Here is a 19,808-nt window from a genome sequence, read left to right as displayed (position 1 = left end):
TCATCCTCTTCCTCTTATGAAAGCGATGGTGAAGACGACAAAGATCAAGACAAGAAAAAGGCGAGAAAGAGGTCACCCTCTTCTCCACCTTCTTCAAATTCTTCACCTTCTGAAGAAAGTGATGGTGCAACCTTTGAACCATCAAAAAGAAGAGGCCATAGGAAATCCTATGCTTCATGGAAGAGGTCGTCCAAGCTGAAGAAATTCAAAGAGGGAGGGAAGAGCATCTCTTCCTTACCTATGATGGTACCTTTGGTGCTACAAACAAAGTCTTGGCCTTTATCCAACAGTTCGATGCGGCGTTTGGAGATGAGGGCTTCACGGAGTCCTCTAAGCTACGCCATGTAGCTATGCACTTTCAAAAGTCCGCTAGGCAATGGTGGTCTAGCCTACGAGCCAACGGTGAAGCTCCACGAACATGGAAAGCTTTAAGAGCTTCCATTATGAAGCAGTTTTTGGCCACCGATGCCAAAGACAAAGTACTCACCGAATGGCGAAGCTTAAAGCTCTCTCCCAATGAATCCATCCACAAATATGTAGACAAGTTTTGGGACCTACAACTCAAAGCCACTGTCTTCAAAAAGTTGGATTTTGGAGAGCAAAAGCAACAATTTTGTGCGGGCTTAACCGAAGAAATGGCGGAGTATGTCAACTCCCAAAGGCCACGTACCATATCGGCGGTAATACACCATACTATGGTGGCCTCTCGAATCAATTTCCAAATGGGGGCTAAAAGAAATAATAAGCCCCCGGAAAACAAGGGTTCCAATGAGCCTAAGGGGAAGGACAATGTCCAAAAGTCTCCTAAGGGCAACTCCAACAAAGCTAAAGAGAAGGGAGTTTACAAAGGTAAGAATAAACTCTCTCCTGAAGAGCTTGAGCGTTATCGTAAGGATAACCGGTGTTTCAAGTGCGGCGAACAAGGGCATGCGTACCGCGCTTGTCCCCAAAAGAACAACCGCCAAGATCCACCTAAAGCTTCCTTGGTTGAAATCCAAGAGGAGGAGACTCACCAAACTCGCCACAAAGGATCTCCTCTATGCCATGCTTGGGGAAAGGTAAGAGAACATGATGCTTTTATTCTCTTTGACCCTGGTTCTACTCACAATTTTATATCTATGGAGTTAGCCACCAAGCTAGGCATACAATCCTACGAGATGGGAGATGTCCTTCCCGCAGACAGTGCCTTCAAGGGGCAAGAAGCTTCAGTCACTCCCTTAATTGGGAAATTGAGGCTTCATGTCCAAGGCTATTGGGACAAAGAGGACTTCTTTATCTCTCCTCTCAAGCATGAGGATGTAATCCTAGGGGCACCATGGTTTGACCGCCTGGCTGCCGATGTTAAATTTCCTGAAAGGAGAATCTCCTTTAAGTTCAGGGAAAAAGACATGTATATAGATGCTAAGGAAATGGGTAACACTATCCCCATTGTACATACACCAGCTTTCAACAAGTCAATAAAGAGCTCTATTTCCGTGTACATGATTTTTGTTAAAGACTCTCAAAATGAACCTAATGCTTTAGCAAAAGAAAATAAAAGCAACCAAAAGGAATTAGAGTTATCCAATTTTCTCAAGGGGTTTCAAGATGTTTTTATTGACGACATCCCTTGTGAGCTACCTCCTAAACAAGGTAATGATGACCATGCAATCGAACTTCTTCCAGGAAGTTCACCGCCTAACAAACCTCCTTATAGAGTTTCTCAAGCTCAACAAGAGGAGATTATGCGGCAAGTGCATGAGTTAGTTGAGAAGGGTATGGTTAGGCCAAGCTCATCTCCATTTTGCTCACCTGTGCTATTAGTGCAAAAGAAAGACGGCACATATCGTATGTGTGTCAACTATAGAGCACTAAATAGGATCACTATCAAGAATAGGTTTCCCTTTCCACGGGTAGAAGACCTATTTGATAACCTACAAGGATCGACCTACTTCAGTAGGATTGACCTAAAAAGTGGCTATCATCAAATAAGGATAGTTGATCAAGACATTGTAAAGACCGCATTTCACACCACATTTGGTCTTTACGAATACATTGTCATGCCTTTTGGCTTGACCAATGCACCAGCCACATTCAACCGCTTGATGGAGAAGCTGTTCAGGCCTCATCGAACCTTCACCGGAGTGTTCTTTGATGATATTATCATCTACTCTAATTCATTGAAGGAACACAAGCAAAACCTCCAAGTAATATTTCAAGTTTTAAGAGAGAATAAACTTTATGTTAATCGAAAGAAAAGTGAATTTTTCTCACAAGAGATTCAGTATTTAGGTCATATTATCTCTCAAGATGGCATCCAAATGGATCCATCTAAGTTAGAGTTAATAAAAGGATGGCCTAAACCAAGGAATCTTCATGAACTAAGAAGCTTTATAGGTATGTGTGCATACTATAGACGCTTCATAGAAAAGTTCTCACAAATTGCAGGACCATTACATGACCTAACAAAGAAAAGCGTTAGGTATACATGGTCTGCTAAGGAGAACAATGCTTTCGAAAAGCTTAAAGAAAATCTTATCTCTCAACATGTGCTTACACTACCGGATCTCTCAAAACCATTTGAGGTCCAATGTGATGCTTGTGGTGATTGCCTTAGACCTGTTTTACTCCAAGAAGGGCATGCCATAGGCTATGAGAGTCGAAGGCTCGACCCTGTTGAGCAAGCTCTAGGCATATATGAAAAAGAACTCCTTGCGGTTCTACATGCCTTAGACTCATGGAAGCACTATTTATTGGGGACTCCTTTCATTCTGCAAACGGATCACCAAAGTATTAAGTACTTCATGATGCAAACCAAGCTCTCCAACAAACAAATGAGGTGGGCAAATTTCCTTTCACAATTTCATTTTCATATTGCTCACATTGCTGGCAAGCATAATCAAGTAGCTGATGCACTCTCAAGACGGCCGAGAGTGAATGCGATTTCCATAGCAACTCACAATGATCTATCTTCAATGATAGATGAGTACGCTATTGATCCTGATTTTAGAGATGTGATTTCAGCCCTTGCATTAGGGAAGAAGGAAGAACCATTTACCTTACAAGATGGTTATCTTCTCTATGGCAATAGACTATGCATTACTAACTTACTGCGTGAGAAAGTAATGTATGACTCTCATGCTCCACCTTATGCGGGGCATAGAGGGATTTAGTCTACCTTAAAGGGAATTGAAACATATTTCTATTGGCCTACCATGAAAGTGAACATACAAGAGTATGTTTCTAAATGTGTGGTATGCCAAAAGACAAAATTTGATAGAGGGAAGCAACTTGGATTGCTTCAACCCTTGCCAATCCCTAATTCACCATGGGAGAGCATATCCATGGATTTTATCTTTAGATTGCCTAAGTCTATCCATGGGAATACGGGAATATGGACGATAGTGGACAGGTTCAATAAACAAGCTCATTTTATACCTGTCAAAAAGACTATCAAAGCCCATCAAATGGCAACCCTCTTCATTTCACAAATTTTCAAGTACCATGGCTTGCCAATGTCCATAGTGTCGAAGAGAGATCCTAGAATGACCAGTAATTTCTGGAAGGGCCTCTTTGAGAATTTAGGGACAAGGCTAAACTTCTCTCCAGCCTATCATCCACAAACGGATGGCCAAAGTGAAATAGCTAATCTAACCATTCTCGATCTACTAAAAGCCTATGTAACGGAAGTAGATCAAAGATCCCAATGGGAGAAGTACTTACCCTTAGTGGAGTATGCTTACAATAACACTGTACATACTTCCACGGGAAAAGCACCTTTCGAGGTAATTGAGGGAAGATCAAAAAGTCCCTTGCTACTTAAGGTACATGGGAAGATCTTCGCTGCAGATGAGTATAGCCGAGACCTACAAGAATCTTTCCAAAAGATTAAGGATGCTATCTCTATCTCACAACAAAGGCAAAAGGTTGCTGCTGACAAGCACAGAAGAGCCCAAGCCTTTAAAGAAAACGATTGGGTCTTGTTAAAGTTTCCCAAGGCTCGATTAAGGCACACGACGGGCAAGAATCCTATGGGCCACCAAAAGTACTATGCTAAACTAGCAAAAAGGTACTATGGTCCCTTTCAGATTCTTAGGCCAATCAATGAGATGGCCTATCAACTCAAGTTTCCCAATCATTGGCTCATACACAATGCTTTCCATGTGAGCCTCTTAAAGCCTTACAAAGGAGAGCCACCTCAAGAACCAACTATTGAAGACCCGCCGGAGATCGAGGACCAAGAGGAGGTGCTGCAGCCTGAGTCCATTCTCCGACATGAAGACAAGGTACTAAGAGGCGGTAAGACTATCCGACGATATCTTATTAAGTTTAAGAATTATCCTTTTGAAGATGCTAGATGGATGCAAGGCATACAATTAAATGATAACCTAAACCTTGTCAATGCTTACAATGCTTCCCAATGAGTAAGCAAATTTACAAAATGTTAAAAATGAACAAATTTTTTGTCTTATAAGACTTTCTTTTTCTTTATTGTGCACAAAAATGAAGTAGTATGCATGCTTACATCAAGTTTGCGGAGAAGACGTCTCCCAAACACCAAGTAGAGCTTGTCACTCTATTATGGAAGACTGATAGGACTAATGTGCAGACATGCTTGCGGCAGCCTAAGGCTCTCAAGCGCCAAATGGACTAGTCATCCATTGTGGAATGATGTCGTAGGGTAACATAGGGATCCTCTACCCGCTAAGAAAAGGACTCATGAATATGCTTTATCTTCTCTACACCATAGTCAAGGACGACTATGATTTCGAGAGAGAGGTAATGTCATAATAATCAATATCTAATTCTCCTACATGATTTTCTCATATTAAACTGATCATTTAATGTGGGGAAGTGCCAGGGGAGAAAAGGCTAGAATATTGGTTAAGCTAGCAGACCGGCCACAGTAGGGATCCAAACGAGGGAAAATAGGGATCGAAAGGGGGGGCCATCTGCAAAAGATCCATGTGCAACAATGGGCTAAAAAGACCCTAAGGTTCAGCCCATTAAGACTTCCAAAATGCTAAGGTTCCAAAATTCAAAGGTTATGTCCAAAGGGTTAAAGCTTAGGGGGAATTGGATGCTTTGTGTGCTCTCCAAAGTCAACACATATCCCTACATGGGAGGGGGCGAGCCCTTCTTCTAGGGGATGAGAGAGAAAGCCACACACACACACACACACACACAGGCTCCCTTTACACAAAGAGAATGAGGGACACATGTCAGCTCCCTAGGCCAGATGCCCACAAGGTGTGCCCAGTTTCTATTGGATGACCCTTGAAGTGGACCAATGAGAATTAAGCTAGAGTAAATCTATTTTAATTAATTTAAAAACATTTAATAAAAGAAACCAATGAGAATTAAGTCTCCTAGAAGACTATTGGGCAGTCTCACAAGGGGTCCAATGAGCATTCAGGAGCCCAATGGCTTGCCTAATTCCTATTGGCCAGGAGGCAGAGGGGTCCAATGAGAGTTTAGTTTAATTATTTAATTACCTAAAGCTCTCACAAAAGTGGAAAGGGGGACACATGTCAGAAGGCTATCACTCATGCTGCTGAATAGTCATTGGCTTGACTTGGGGAGAGCCAATGAGGGCTCAGCAAGAGCAAATAGCAAGAGGGCTCACCCAAGAGAGAGAGGGGGCTGATTTTTGCAAGGCATTATCACACACACACTCACACAATCTCATGTGTGAATAAAGAGAAGACTGTCTCTTCCCAAGCTTTAATGGAGAGCCCATTACCTACTCCAAGCTTGTGAGATAGAAGCCTACATCAACACACTCTTGGCATGTGGATGCAAATCCAACCAAGAGCCAAGCTTCAATGCATGCTCATCTCCTCTACCAAGCTAATTACTAAGCTAAGCTATGCTAATATGAGTGATTATGTGAGGAGATGTACATCTTTCTCTCAATCTACTCTCATACCCTGCTAGCTCTCACCATCTTCGAAGGTGTGTGAGGTCTTGGGTATGAGAACGAGGATAATTCAAGTTGTGTTTGCTAAGTGTTTTGCTTAGTGCATGAAGCTTTCATCTTCATTGCACTAGATAGTCTTGAAGGAACACAAAGAATTGTATTGTACAATGTCTCTCTTGATGGGAGAAACCATAATACAAAGCCTTTTGGAGGGGGGACCGGCTCCATGCAAATCCGGTCCTCAACTGTTGTCATTAGCTTAATTTCTCTCTCTTTTGAAAGTATTGTCGATGCTATCTAACTAGGTATTATGCTTTTTGTTGCTCTCTCCACCCAAGCACTCTTGTAATTCTCATTAGGAATCTATTCTAATGAAATGCCCACTATGTTCATGCTCATTTCCGCTACACACAAGTTATTAGGCCATTAAATGTTACAGAACTTAATTAGCAGTAGCAACATAACCATATTACTTATTTAACTTGGAAACTTGGCATGAACAATACGTTTGCAAGAGAGAGAGAGAGAGAGAGAGAGAGCGAGAGAGATTAGAGAACTTGACAAAAGTTGAGGACCGGATTTATGTGGAGCAGGTACCCCCTCCAATAGGCTTTCGCATTATAGATTCTCCCATCAAGAGAGACTTGGTACAATACAATCTTTGTGTTCTTTGTGACCTAGGTGATGCAATGAAGATGGAAAGCTTCATGCATCATGAGCACAACATAATCTTTGTAAAAGCATTAACCATCCTTGGCCTCATCCCCAAGTCCTCAAACACCTTCAAAGGTGGAGAGAGCTAGTGGGGAATGAGGGTAGGGAAGAGGAAGAAGAAACATTCATACGAGAAATAAATAGTTCCTCACTTATCATCACTCTTCTTGCTTAGCATAGCATAATAGCATAGTAATGAAGATGGAGAAGATGGCCAGCTTAAGCATTGAAGCATGGCTCTTGGTTGGATTTGCATTCCATAGCCAAGAGTGTTGGTGTAGGCTCTCAACTTGTCAACAAGCTTGGAGAAGGAGATGGAGCTCTTGCACTTTGCATTTCACACAATGAGTGTGTGTGTGTGTGTGTGTGTGTGTGTGTGTGTGTGTGTGTGTGTGTGTGTGTGTGTGTGTGGTGGGGGGGGGGGGGGGGGGGGGGGATTATACCCTGCAAGCAAGCCCCCAACTTCCTTGGTCGACCCCCCCTTGTAGCTCATGCTAGAAGATGATTGGACCCCTACAAGCCTAGCCAATCACATGCAGGGCGAATATCAAGCAACCATGCTAGCCCTGGGACAAGTGTCCCCCTTTCCCCTTTGAGAGAGAGGACTTGATAAATGCATAATCAATTAAATAAATTAGCTAAATTATCATTGAACCCCTTGAGAGGCCAACCAATAGGCTTTAGGAACACCATAAGGGCAACATGAAGAGGAACTTGACAAGTGTCCTAAATACTTCTCTTGACTTGTGTGAGGGTGTGTGTGTTCTCTCTCTAGCTCCTACAATGAGGGCTTGCCCCCCCTTGAGTAGGGATCATGTTGACGTTTGGGAACACCTTGAACCCTTCAAGCTTGGGGAAGTTTCTCACTACAAGCTCAACTCAAGCCTGGAGAAGGTTCCCACATCAAGCTCAGCCCTAGCACCTCAAGCACCTTAGTCATCAAGCACGACAAGCACCTCAAGCTTGGGCCAGGTTCCCACCTCAAGCACATCCCTAGCTTGCCTAAAGTCAAAGGACTTTTTAACATTAACCTTTGGAGGTCTTTAATGAAGCTAACCCGAAGGGCTTTAAGCTCCATTAGGTAGCATTGCTCTTTGACAAACGATCTCTCATTTGGACCCTTTTACCTTGGCCCCGTGTTGAGATCGATCCATAAGCACATGTCTATATCCTAACCCTTGTTCCCGTTTATTCTCCCACATCGAATGATCAGTTTAATATAAGAAAATCATTTGGTTTGGTTAGATATTAGATTTTATGACACCCAACGGCCATGCCTCGTCACTTGATGAGAGAGATCGATCGAGTTCTTTACCTAAAATTGCCATAGCCTTCATGGGAGTGGGAGAGAGAGAGAGATAGATAGATAGATTTTATTATCGTCCTCGGAGGTCAAATATGACCTATGGGACCAAAGTTACATGTGATGTAGTATGTGTACGGCTAATGAGTGACTCTCGATGCTCCAAAATTGTAGTGATGAGAGTCGCAATGGAGAGCCCACACTTTGGCTGGGAGAGGAAAGTGTGTAGGTCTAAGTTATGGCTGAAAATGTGAGAGAAGCAAGTTCGGATGTGATCAAAAGCTGAGCACTCTAGTAGTGTGTGGTACTCAGACTCTCGAACTTGCAGTGAGCATAATGTGCACAATCGATTTGACTCTTCTCCATTGCCCCAATGCCCTATCTCGCATCGAAGGAAATGGGAGCTAAGCCGAATTGCTGCGATAGTGCGTATCGCGGACAAGGGAATAGGCTCAAGCATGTAAGTGTGAGTACGGTTTCCTCTCTCAGCGAAGAACATGGTTTTGTAGTTGGGGGCAATATAGGTGGTGTAATGTATGAAGCGTGACCCACCGGATTTCTCCCAAGCCGTAATACATTGGCGTTGTAGAAAAGCTTCATTCACTTGAGAGTCAATTGAAGCATCATGTAGCAAGTGTAATGCATCCCATCTCCCAAACCACTTCTTTATGTCTTGCATCCATCCCGTGCTCAAGATCTTGCTTTTATGCGTCTTTTGAACTTTTTTGCTTGCTTCCCATGCAATTGTAGGAAGTCGATGTGAGGGGTTTTGACGCATCTTTATCATGTACTCCACAACCCTTTCCATGCCCATAACCTCAATTGGAAGAGATCCCGACTCAAGAAGTAGGAGCATATATGGTGTTTGTGTCTTAACTTGGAGAAAATTTGTAAGAAAACACTTTTGGACATTCTCAAACTCTTTCCAAGTAGACTTTGAGATGCTCCCACCCCACACTTCAACTCCATAAAGAAGAATCGGTGTCACCAATGCATCAAAAAGATACTTCTTGAGAACCCAACACTTGATGTTTCCCGCATTACACATGTTCTCAAATGCATAATATGCTCTCTTTCCCGCTTCCAAACGACGCATAGCACATTCATGCCACTTGTGATTGGATGGAACCTCAAGGCCAAGGTACTTAAAGCTCTCAACAACTTCAAGTGTCTCGTTGTTGTACACAATGCATGGCTTCTCCTTATGGTTGGTTTTCACAAGCATAACCTTTGTTTTGGATTCATTTACAATCAGCCCACTATGCAAGCAAAAGTTCTCAAGGACAACCATAAGCTTTTGTGCATCTTCTAAAGTGTGTGATAGAAGCACTACATCATCCGCATACAGCAAAAGCATGATTACCGCATTGCAAATAGTGACCTCTTCAATGCCTTCTTCTTGCATAAAGTCAAGTACCATTTGTTCCAATTGATCGATGCATAGACCAAAGAGAGTTGGTGACAATGGACATCCTTGTTTAACCCCAATAGTGCTTACAAAAATTTCTGAAATTTCTCTTCCCATGCGCAATTGACAAATCACCTTCTCATAGATTCGAGAAACCGCAAGCATAAACTCACTTGGCACTTGGAGTTCTTCCATCCTTCTCCACAAATTGTTACGTGGAATCATATCAAAGGCTTTCTTAAAGTCCACAAAACAACAATACAATCGCTTGCCTTTCAACCGACTTTCCTCCATGAGAACACGAAGAGTGACAAGATGATCAATGGTGCTATGGCATCGACGAAAACCCGCGTGTCCCTTTGCACGCTTGTCATTCTCTTCAGCCCAATCACTCAATTTCATCTCCATTATGCACCCAAATAACTTTGCCATAAGAGACCCAATCATTATAGTCCGGTAGTTGCTTACATTCTTTACATCCCCTCCTTTATGCAAAGGCTTAACCCAATTAGTACTCCAATCATAAGGCATACCATGTTGAAGTGCAAGGTTGAACATATCACACATCCACTCTTGGGTAAAATCTCCCGTCCATTTGATCATCTCCGGCTTGATACCTTGAAGATCTCCCGCTTTGCGAGTGGCCAACTTTTCAAGCCCACCGCATACATCCTCAATAGAAAAAAAAGACGGCATACATGGGAGTGAACCATAAAATGGCATTTTTTCAGTATTTTCTTGCTCATATAATTGCCTACAATGTGTGTACATATCCACTAGACTCAAGTTACCAAAATTCTCAACCCGCTTGCCTCTCAAGTTTCTCCAAAATCTTCCACATGCATGTGCCTTTTCTTGGACTTGAAATTCTTGTTGCTTTACTTCCCATCTTCTTCTCTTCTTTTGAATCAATGCCTTGTATGTATGCAAATGACTTTGATAGTTGTCTTTGTCCATAGTTGCATCAAGCTTTATCAAGGACTTTCGAGCATCTTGACATTCTTTATCAAACCACCTTTTGTGTGATCTATCTTTGTTGATACCATGGAGATGCTTTATGGCAAAGCATTCTTCCGCACAAGAACAAATAGCTTTCTTGAAAGCTTCCCATTTATTTTCCAATGGTGCATCACATTGAAGCTTTGTCATCCATAATTTTTGCTCAACCATTTCAATGTACATTGGTGCCCGTTTGAAATCCATACATAGTGATAACTTCTCTTTCCTTTGGCTGAGATTATCATGCTTAGTTGCTTCTCCACATGAAAGGTCAATACATAAGGTGCGATGGTCGGATTCCGGGGTCCATTGACCAAACATAAAACTCTTTATGCGATACATGATGGCTTCAGAGAGTAGCATATAGTCAATCACACTATCCCCATTATGTCTTCTACATGTAAATCCATTGGTTCCACTCCACAAAGATACACCATTGGCAATGAGCATACCCGTGCTATTACACATGTGTAAAAGTAACTTTCCATAGTGATCCGGCTCTTTCTCATCCATTGAAGTACGATCATACAAGTGAACTTCCTCCAACTCCCTTGAAATGTATGGCATATCAAATTGTTGAGTATCATGTTGCAATGTTTTTGTGCGAGCATTCATATCCCCAAATACAATAACATCACCTTCACCTTTGAAATAATCAATGTCCTCTTCCAAATCAGAAAATGGTTGATCTCTATCCATGAAAGCATAAAAGGGAGAATCATGATGAGGAATGTAGCAACCGGCTACAAAAATGGGTGCTCTTTTTGGTGTCATAATTTTCAGCCATACATAACGTTTGTACTTGTCATCTTTCACAATTGATACAAAATCTTCCAATCCTTTCTTAACCATACATGCTAACCCTCCTTGTCCTCTTCGTTGCTTGAGATTCTTTGACCACATCAATGAATGTACATTGTAATCCTCCAAGCCGTTAATCCTTTGTGTATCATGCTCCCAAGTTTCAACAAGAAGTACAACATCGGCTTTGCTTGTTAGTTCATCAATGCCAACCCCCGCATTCCATGGGTATCCATTACAATTTCAAAAGCATATTTTCAATTGTAACTCGGTCTCATAGGTCACGCATCCCTATTTGCTTGAGAGAGAGAGAGAGAGAGAGAGAGAGAGAGAGAGAGAGAGAGAGAGAGAGAGAGAGAGAGAGAGAGATCATATATCCACCATGCAAAAAACTTGTAAGGTTTTCTCCCCTCCTCCATAGCTCTCCCCTCCCCTGAGCTCTTATACCAATGTAAAACATTAGGGACTCAATCATGAAACTCTCCACCCAACCTCACCATATATACGCTCCTAGCCCACTAAATATGGCACCCCTTGACCGCATGTGAGTCTTGGCCCTTGACCTGCCCGATCTTACCCTAGGCCTGATATACTGTCCTTGCCCTCTGATTTTGTGTTGGTCCTAGGAGAGGCTTTGGCAGCAAACTTGCGTGTCTCATGGCACAACACTATGAACTCCTTTAGAAGAAAGATAACTAGCACAATCATGGCAGAGCATTATCCAGGCCACTCTGTAGCTCACAACTTATGTTTTGTCCACCATATCAATACAAAAAATTGCTCTTCATGGAGCAACTGCAAGTAAAGCTAGGCTTGACACGACCGTCGTGCCTTGTTCGTGGATAGTGGGACATTGCTATCTCCCACAAGTTCCAAAAATTTTACCACTCCAAACAATAATGACCCATCACTTTTCATTTTGCAACAAACAATTTGCACATTGTTTAATTATGCCTTTAATACCATGGCAAATAAAATGGCCCTCCTAATCTATATCGGCCCCCTACTGCTCTATCCTTGTTTTAACCTTGCCCATTGCGATGATCAACTACTAATAAAATATTGTGTATGCACCTTCATTTCTCGAGGGGTGCACTATATGTAATCATGTTAATGTACCACGTGAGTTCAACAAGCGAGGTTTTTTAATGCAAAGATTTTAGTCAAATTAACAAAATTACATTAACAAAAGGGGTTTTTATATTCCATTTTATTAAAAAAATCATAAAATAAGAGTTCGTTCTATTGATTCAAACATGTTAAGAAGAGGGTTTTTTAAATACCCTCGAAGGCACATTATATAGGGGATTCTCATTAGTGCATCCCCAAGCTTCATTTATTACTCATTAAGTTTGTTTGTACAAACACTCATCCTTGTGTCTTTTCATGTTCATCTTGCTTCTCACAGCAATCCAAAGTGGTTTTGTCGTCATGGACTTGTCATGATGGTTGTAGTTTAGCTTTTACAAGATGGGTGCTAGGTATTTTCCCTATGACAAGTACGGTTAACGGTGATGGACGCATGTTATTTGTCTAAATTATCATAATGGTTAGGTTAGTCTTTTGCTTTGATGTCTACATGGTGGATCACTTAACTATTTTGCATCCAATGCGAGATAAATTTATTTTTTAGCTTCACTCTTGCGCTGTAACCTCATAGATGACATGGGATTAAATCAAAATGGTTAATTAAACGTCTTAAGACTTCTTACTTTCATCACATAATCCATTTTGGTTACAAAGTATACAAAGCAATGATATTTAATGATGTTGATTAGGAAGACGATCAAAAGCTTTCTTTTAATGGCCAGGGAAACATGGAACTACATGTGTTGATTCTCCATTGTCACAAGGTAAACACAATGAGATGCATGAGGAAACCATGTACAAGCACAAATCTCTCTCTCTCTCTCTCTCTCTCTCTCTCTCTCTCTCTCTCTCTCTCTCTCTCTCTCTCTCTCTCTCTCTCTCTCTCTCTCTCTCTCTCTCTCTATCTATCTATCTATCTATCTATCTAAAATACACACATGTACAAGTGAGTGGGAGTGTATGCAATTGCATGCTTATGCATTGTCCAACTTGGCTTAGCTTGGAGAATGGATTCTAATTTCAACAAACCGGTGCGCAATCGAGCAAGTGCCAATCTGCACACACATGATCAATATCATCATTGGAAAGTGATTTGGTTTGCTTGTAGTATTGAGGATGACCAAAGATTCGAAATCTAGTAGGCATTGGGGTTCGTTTCCCATTACCATTCAAGACAAAGAAAGTATTGGGTGGTTTTGTGGAATTGCATGTGAGAAGGAGAAATCGTGGGAACATCAATAAAAAAAGTAGTGGGGTGGCCTTGTGGAATTGCATGTGAGAAGGAGCAATCGTGGGAACATCACATAAGCCAAGGAGAAGGAGGTGGGCACAGTTTCCCAACACGTGTGGATGACTAGGGATCCCGCTTTGAAGGCGTGTTGTCTAAGAAAAGGCCCACCTTCGGTCCGGAGATTCAGCGGTATGGCCTCCATGCATGCAAGGTCAGGTACCCTTCTTCCTTCTTCACACCACCGCCATGCTCATCTCTGTCAGAAGCTCTAGATTTGGCAATATCTGCCAGGGGGAGAGAGAGAGTACACCTGACCACAGTGGGGGATTTACCCATTAAATTCTTCGTGTGTGTGTTTGTGGGTTCTCTGGTTCCCATCAAATTGCGCGCGTGTTTGTGGGTTCTCTGTGTAACCCCCCCGGCCCTGCAAGCAACCCCTAACCCACAAAAAACAACCCAAAACACACACTCGCACACAAAATGGAAGAGCGCTCTTCCAGCAAGCCTAGCAAGATTTCCTCCTCCAAATTATTCTGTCAAGCTCATGCTTCCATAGCCAGATCTTTGAGCCCCTTCTGCGCCAGGACCGTGCCACTGGAGTCGACAAGTAGTACTGTTGACGCTGGCAGTGGCTGGGTTGCTCTTCAGCGCTTGATCATGGCTCCCGGCTGCATGTGCTCTTCTACCACTTCTGCAGTCACTGAGGCACAGGTTCCAGCACGTGGCCAGCGGACGGATGATGTTGGCTGCAACAATCGACATGGTGCCATGCGCGGGGATTTGAAAGGTAAACATTCACCTTCTGTATCAGCGTCAAAGAAGCAAGTCATGCCCAAAAAGGGGTTTACAGGTCATTTCAACAAAGGGTATGCCAGAGTTTCTGATGTATATTTGAGTACGGAAGGGGAAGCGCAAATGTGCCACTCCCTTAACACAAGGGTACAGGGAGACAAATGTCATGGAAAGCCTGATGTACATAAGGCGGTCGATTCACCTGCAGCAAAGTTTATGGGAAGCTATCAGCCAATAGTAAAGTATACATGTGATCCGCGCAAAGCATTTTATGAGTCGATGATGGAGATGGTGTTAGTAGGCCATCGCAATGGGCGTGATAAACTCGACTTGGAAGACATGTTTGCATGCTTTATTGTACTCAATTCATCGCAACATCACCTAAATATCGAGGAGGCCTTTAAACTCCTTTTGACTGAATTGTACAGTATGCCGGGATTTAATAGCGACCTAAATTTATTATTATCGTAGAATCTGTTGGAAGTAATCTTGTACAGGGCCAAAACGGGTAAGAATGCTTTCACCTATCAAAACAGCATTTTGCATTTATTTTGCATGTGACCAGCGTTGATTTTGGACAGGCACCTTTGCTCTAATTTGTGGGATTTTATGATTATTTTGGTATTTCAGTGTATTTCTTCTAGGGCAACTCACATTTCCACTCGTTAAAAACACATTAAATACCCCAAAAGAGGTTAAATGCCTTCCAAAAAGCAGGTCTAGTAGAGACTAACTTTTACTTCAAATCAATTGAGTTTCTTGATGCAGATTTCTATGTAAATAAAGCATTATAAGATATGGCATTGCAGCAGGAGGAGTTTTCTTTTTATGATCGATAGTAAGGCATATGCTAATGTTTGCGATCATGTGCGTAAAAGCATGATTACACAGTATATTTTCTCCACTATTTTAACCTCCTAGGAAAAAACGGCAATACATCGTTTTGAAAGGACTTTTACAGGTATGTATCTCTAAAAAGTATTAAGTAACCAATAACAATATGTGAAATGGTCTTTTTTCAATATTATGTTGTATTTTGTTAGACGTCGGGTCAATGACACTCCATTTTCAACCAAAGAACTATGTTTCACCCATGTAATTTTCTCCTATATATGGAATATGTAATGTTTTTTGTTTTTCCAAGTAAAGCATTCTTGCTTACTTTTTATGGGCATATATAAAATGCTCATAAGTCATTAATTCGTAAATTGTTGTGGCTTATCACTAGTTTGGTAATGTAATGCCATGAAAGAATAGTAATGTAATGCCATAAAAGTATTCTTTCAGGGTTTTGGAAAAAATTCAATATTTCTTGTATATGTGTGAAGTTTCAAGCTAGCGTCCTTATAGAATCTTAATGCTAAGAATCCATTCTACATGGGAAAAATAAGGAACATGCATATTTTTTGATTCTAAGTCATGACAAGCTTCTAAAGCCAATGTAATGTTGTATTTGACTAAAGCAGTATATTGTCACCATTAACCTCATGCTACACCATAGAGAATTTTTCACGTTACGAATATATTTTCTTGTTAACTTAAATGGGTTTCTAACCTAGGTATAGGGTTGTTATAGCCTCATATTTGTTTGGTTGTGCATACAATTAAGTACTAAAAAATGTTTTTTTTTTTGTATGTTGTGAACCTACCAGAGGTGTTTTCATATGACAATTCTAGACATAACTACAAAGCATAGAAATTGCACAAATGAAAAAACTCACTTCCACATTGGGGCCATCTCAATCTCTTTGAAAGTATGCACTTGTAGCCAAATTGGTATTGTATGTTAGATTTGGATCTAATATACAATTTGATCATGTTCATTGAAGGAAATTGAAGGAAATGAGTAGTATTGCACTACAAGAGGTTGTGTGTACTTGTGATGTTTTTAGCGACGGAAATACATTGGGTTTTTATACTCTCCGGTGTCGTTAAGATTGTCGCTAATATCGTTGTTACGGGAACGACATTATGAGCATCATTAAAATTGTCGCTATATGTGTCGTTATAATCGTTGCTATATATCGACGCTTACAGGCTACCTATAGCGACGCTTATAGCAATGTTGCAGAGCCTTATATAGCGACGTTCGAGAGTAAAAAAATTTGGTGGTAGGACATTCACCCATTAACCATATTGAATGTTTTAATAATAGAGTAAAACCTAAATGAATCCAAGATAAGCTCAGATTCACCTTTGAAAGAAAGTGCAAGGTATAGACCCAAAGTAGTCACCCACAAGACAATATAACCATTAACTCCATCATCCATAGTATTGTTTGCATAATAAAGATACAAAACTGACAAAAGTAAATTAATGAAAGTAAATCAATGACAATTGTACACATCATAGGCAAAATCACTTGATTGTTAAGCTTTGCAAATGTAATAGTTACAACACCATTGTCATTATTGAGAAAATATACATGGTTTTTTAATAGTTACAAAAAGACATATACACGTCATCTCATGATACATATCTTGTGACAAAAGGAAACTAATGCTATCTAGCTACGGCTAGACTGATGTCGTTTAATCAAACGTCTCATCGCGTCTAAGCGGCGTATCTGTTAGATTCTGGAAAAAAAAACAATAAAATAGCTTTCTGTAAGTACAAACATATAATTTACAAAACAATACAACAAATAGAAAAGATTAAACCCTAATACCAGCTATGCCGCCGCGAGAACTCAGAATGTCCATCAAGGGGTTTAAGCCCTTTTGCTTGCGTACTTGCGCTCGTACGGTATGGAGTCACGTCCTGTCATCGACCACTGTCCAAAACATACAAAGAATCCATTATGTTAGAATTTAAAAGTACAAATAGACGTAACTACCAAACCTAAAGAGCAATGCGAAAACACTTACAAAATCGGTCTCAAATGATGTCCACCCGTCGCTCCCCAAGTGGTGCGAGCTCCCTGCCTCTACTCGCGCTTTGGCTGCCTCCTTTTTGTTGCTTCCACTTGTCAGGATTCTCGCGTACTGTTTGCTTCACATTCTTCCAATCTTCTTTGGCCAGCCAATCTGGTCTGTTCCATCCATGCTTTATTGGTTTTTGCACTTCAGAATGCTTGTGCTTGCAGTATTCGCGCATTTGAACCTTCATCATGACCGCTTCAAACCTTCATCATGACCACTTTAGAATGCTTTTGCTTGTATTATTCGTGCATTCGAACCTGCATCATGACCGTGTTGACAAGAGAAACTCGTCATGCAGCATGCTGATGACTCTGTCTTTTAATTCACTTGTTACTTCACTTCAGGTGTTTAGTATGTAGTGTCTAAACACCTGAGAGCAAAAATCGCGTATGCGCAAGATCACCTTTCTACCTTCATCATCCAAGATGATGCCGTCGCTGAAGTCGACGGAGTAAGGCAAGCCCTCTCACCTGTGATGCATGAACCTGGGTGTCCCGACAGGGTCTCTAGCGGCGTGTCAGTGGGGGTATGGACGCCGAGTGTCTCCACTGGAGTCTAGGCCCCGAAGGGAGGAGTGTCGACTGGGGTGACTCCCGGAGGAGTAGGTAGTGGTGTGTAGCCACGAACGGCCGATAACCACGCAAAACCTGGCGTAGATGGCGATGTCGTGGCTGGTGTAGGGACGATCAAAGAAGGGGAAGATAAAGAGCCTCATCGAACACGACGCAGTGTCGAGACATCAGCGGCGGCATTCCCACAACAACCGTCGCTACCACCACTATAACGTTGGTGATGTCGTGCCATGGCACGTTCATAATGTGAAATTAAAATATCTACCTCACTCTTAATGTTTATGATGTGTGGGACCAAATGCTATAATGTACATAGTGTGATATATGCGAAAATGAATGCCACGGTTGCAGCCGTGTACGTACCTTGTCGGGCGAGCGAGGCGCTACACGTGGCGCCATGGAATCCTTTTTCACATACATATATGTCTAATTTGCTTTGGGAATGTACAAATGTCAAGTGTTTCGAAGTGGCAAGCTCGTTTTGCCTAGAAAGTTTAATGCGGGCAATTTCGGCCAAAAATAGCAGGTTTCGTGCGCTGGCGTGAAAGATGTGTCCAAAGTGCTTACCAATTGAGAAAATGAGTTTCAACATGAAATTTGAGCCCAATGGGATTTTTCCATAATTTTAGGGATTTTTCCTAGGTCGTTTGGGCTTTTTACGGACAAAAAAGTGACATTTTTGGGCTAAAAATGATCAAAAATAGCATTAAAAATGCTCAAAATAGCTCAAAATGCCACATCAACGACATTGGCGTTGTTTCTCAAGTTGTGTGGGAAGTTTTAGAGCCAATAATGAGCTCAATTGGGCATATGAGCAACGAGATACAGCCATTCCTTCACTGGGTGCTAGAGCAGTCCCTGCTGCTTCCATTATAGGTTGAGGCTATGAGGCCTCCAATTAGGGTTTTCCCTCCTCAAATAACTACTTGGGATTATCCAATGAAGTATTGAAGCTTCCATGAAATGTTCACGACGAAGAATCGAAGCGTAAATTTAGGGTTTTTAATAGGTCAAATGAGAACTGTATCTGTGCAATTGAGAGCGAGGCTACACCTAATCTTCACACACATAAGAGTTTTGAGTTAGTATTGGTTATTTTTCAAAGTGGAGATTTCATGGCTGGAATTTTTTTCTTTTTTAGTGTGTTTTTAGCTTCAAACCATCTACGCCTTGCTTGATTTTGCTATGAATCCTCACAGTCAGAGGCTCGGCGCTTTCCTAGTCGCACTGCGCACTTCTTGACACATTTTTGGTGAACCCAACGCGAAGTAGGCTAGGATGAGGGTTCAAAAGCTTCATTGAAGGTCTCAAAACAAAGGTTTAAAGATATGGAGCAACAAGAGCAACAGGGGGTTCGGTTTGATCCAGTCACAATGCAAATGTTTCAAGCTTTTGCAATGTTTATGCAGCAGTAGCAAGCTGCAGAAAGGAGGGAGCTCTCCTCAACCAAAGCGCTTCAATTTGTGGTGAAGAAATTGGACCAATTTAAAGGTAAAGATGTAACAAAGTATCTTTGTGGATATGTAAAGGAGATGCAGCTTCATCGAGTGCTCGAAGCAGAGATGGTGCAAAGTTTTGAACTTGCTGTGGTTCCCGAGATCAGACAGCATGTAAGAGGAATTAGAAATGAGCATGGGGCAACTTGGGAAGCATTCAAATTAGCCTTGAAGGAAGAGTATTTCATGGAGGACTCCGAAAAGGTAACAAAGAGGACTTTCTTAGAGTAGGTAGTTCAGCCAAAAGAGGGGCTCTCGCCTACCGAACTCCTTATAAGGGAATTTGAACGTTGTTATGATTAACTGTCAAGGACTAAAAAGGCTACGCTAAACTCAGAGAAGACAGAGCTCTTTTTGCAGGCAGCAGGTAAAGAGATTCAAGAGAAACTAGAATTACTGCTTGAGGATAAGGATGCGGAACAAGGCTTAAAGACTAATTGGAATGAAGTTGAAGACGCCATTTCGCTGCTAACTAAGCAACAACAACGAAGAGACAAGATGATTGTCAACCCTACTCAAGTCCCAAGTGTTCCCAAGAGTCCTATAAAGCCTGTTATTGTGGTTTCAAAGAGTGACAAGTCCA

At 41.6% G+C, this 19,808-nt stretch overlaps 1 protein-coding gene across 1 annotated transcript; it reads left to right on the top strand.

Annotated features, from left to right (window-relative positions):
• The first annotated feature begins 13,607 nt into the window (after nucleotides 1-13,607).
• On the top strand, nucleotides 13,608-14,989 carry LOC147448675 (uncharacterized). Its single transcript, XM_086522427.1, has one exon. The coding sequence runs from the start codon at nucleotides 13,925-13,927 to the stop codon at nucleotides 14,705-14,707; it is 783 nt and encodes a 260-aa protein (XP_086378553.1). The 5' UTR covers nucleotides 13,608-13,924; the 3' UTR covers nucleotides 14,708-14,989.
• The last annotated feature ends 4,819 nt before the right edge of the window (nucleotides 14,990-19,808 follow it).

Source organism: Adiantum capillus-veneris, chromosome 10, assembly GCF_014529385.1.
Source record: "Adiantum capillus-veneris isolate H3 chromosome 10, ASM1452938v2, whole genome shotgun sequence".
NCBI lineage: Eukaryota > Viridiplantae > Streptophyta > Polypodiopsida > Polypodiales > Pteridaceae > Adiantum > Adiantum capillus-veneris.
Note: the sequence above shows the minus strand (reverse complement) of the source record. Positions and strands in the feature narration are given on the sequence as shown.

Bases quoted from the DNA above. Each gene is read 5' to 3' on its own strand.
- LOC147448675 (XM_086522427.1), top strand. From the start codon at position 13,925: ATGGAAGAGCGCTCTTCCAGCAAGCCTAGCAAGATTTCCTCCTCCAAA.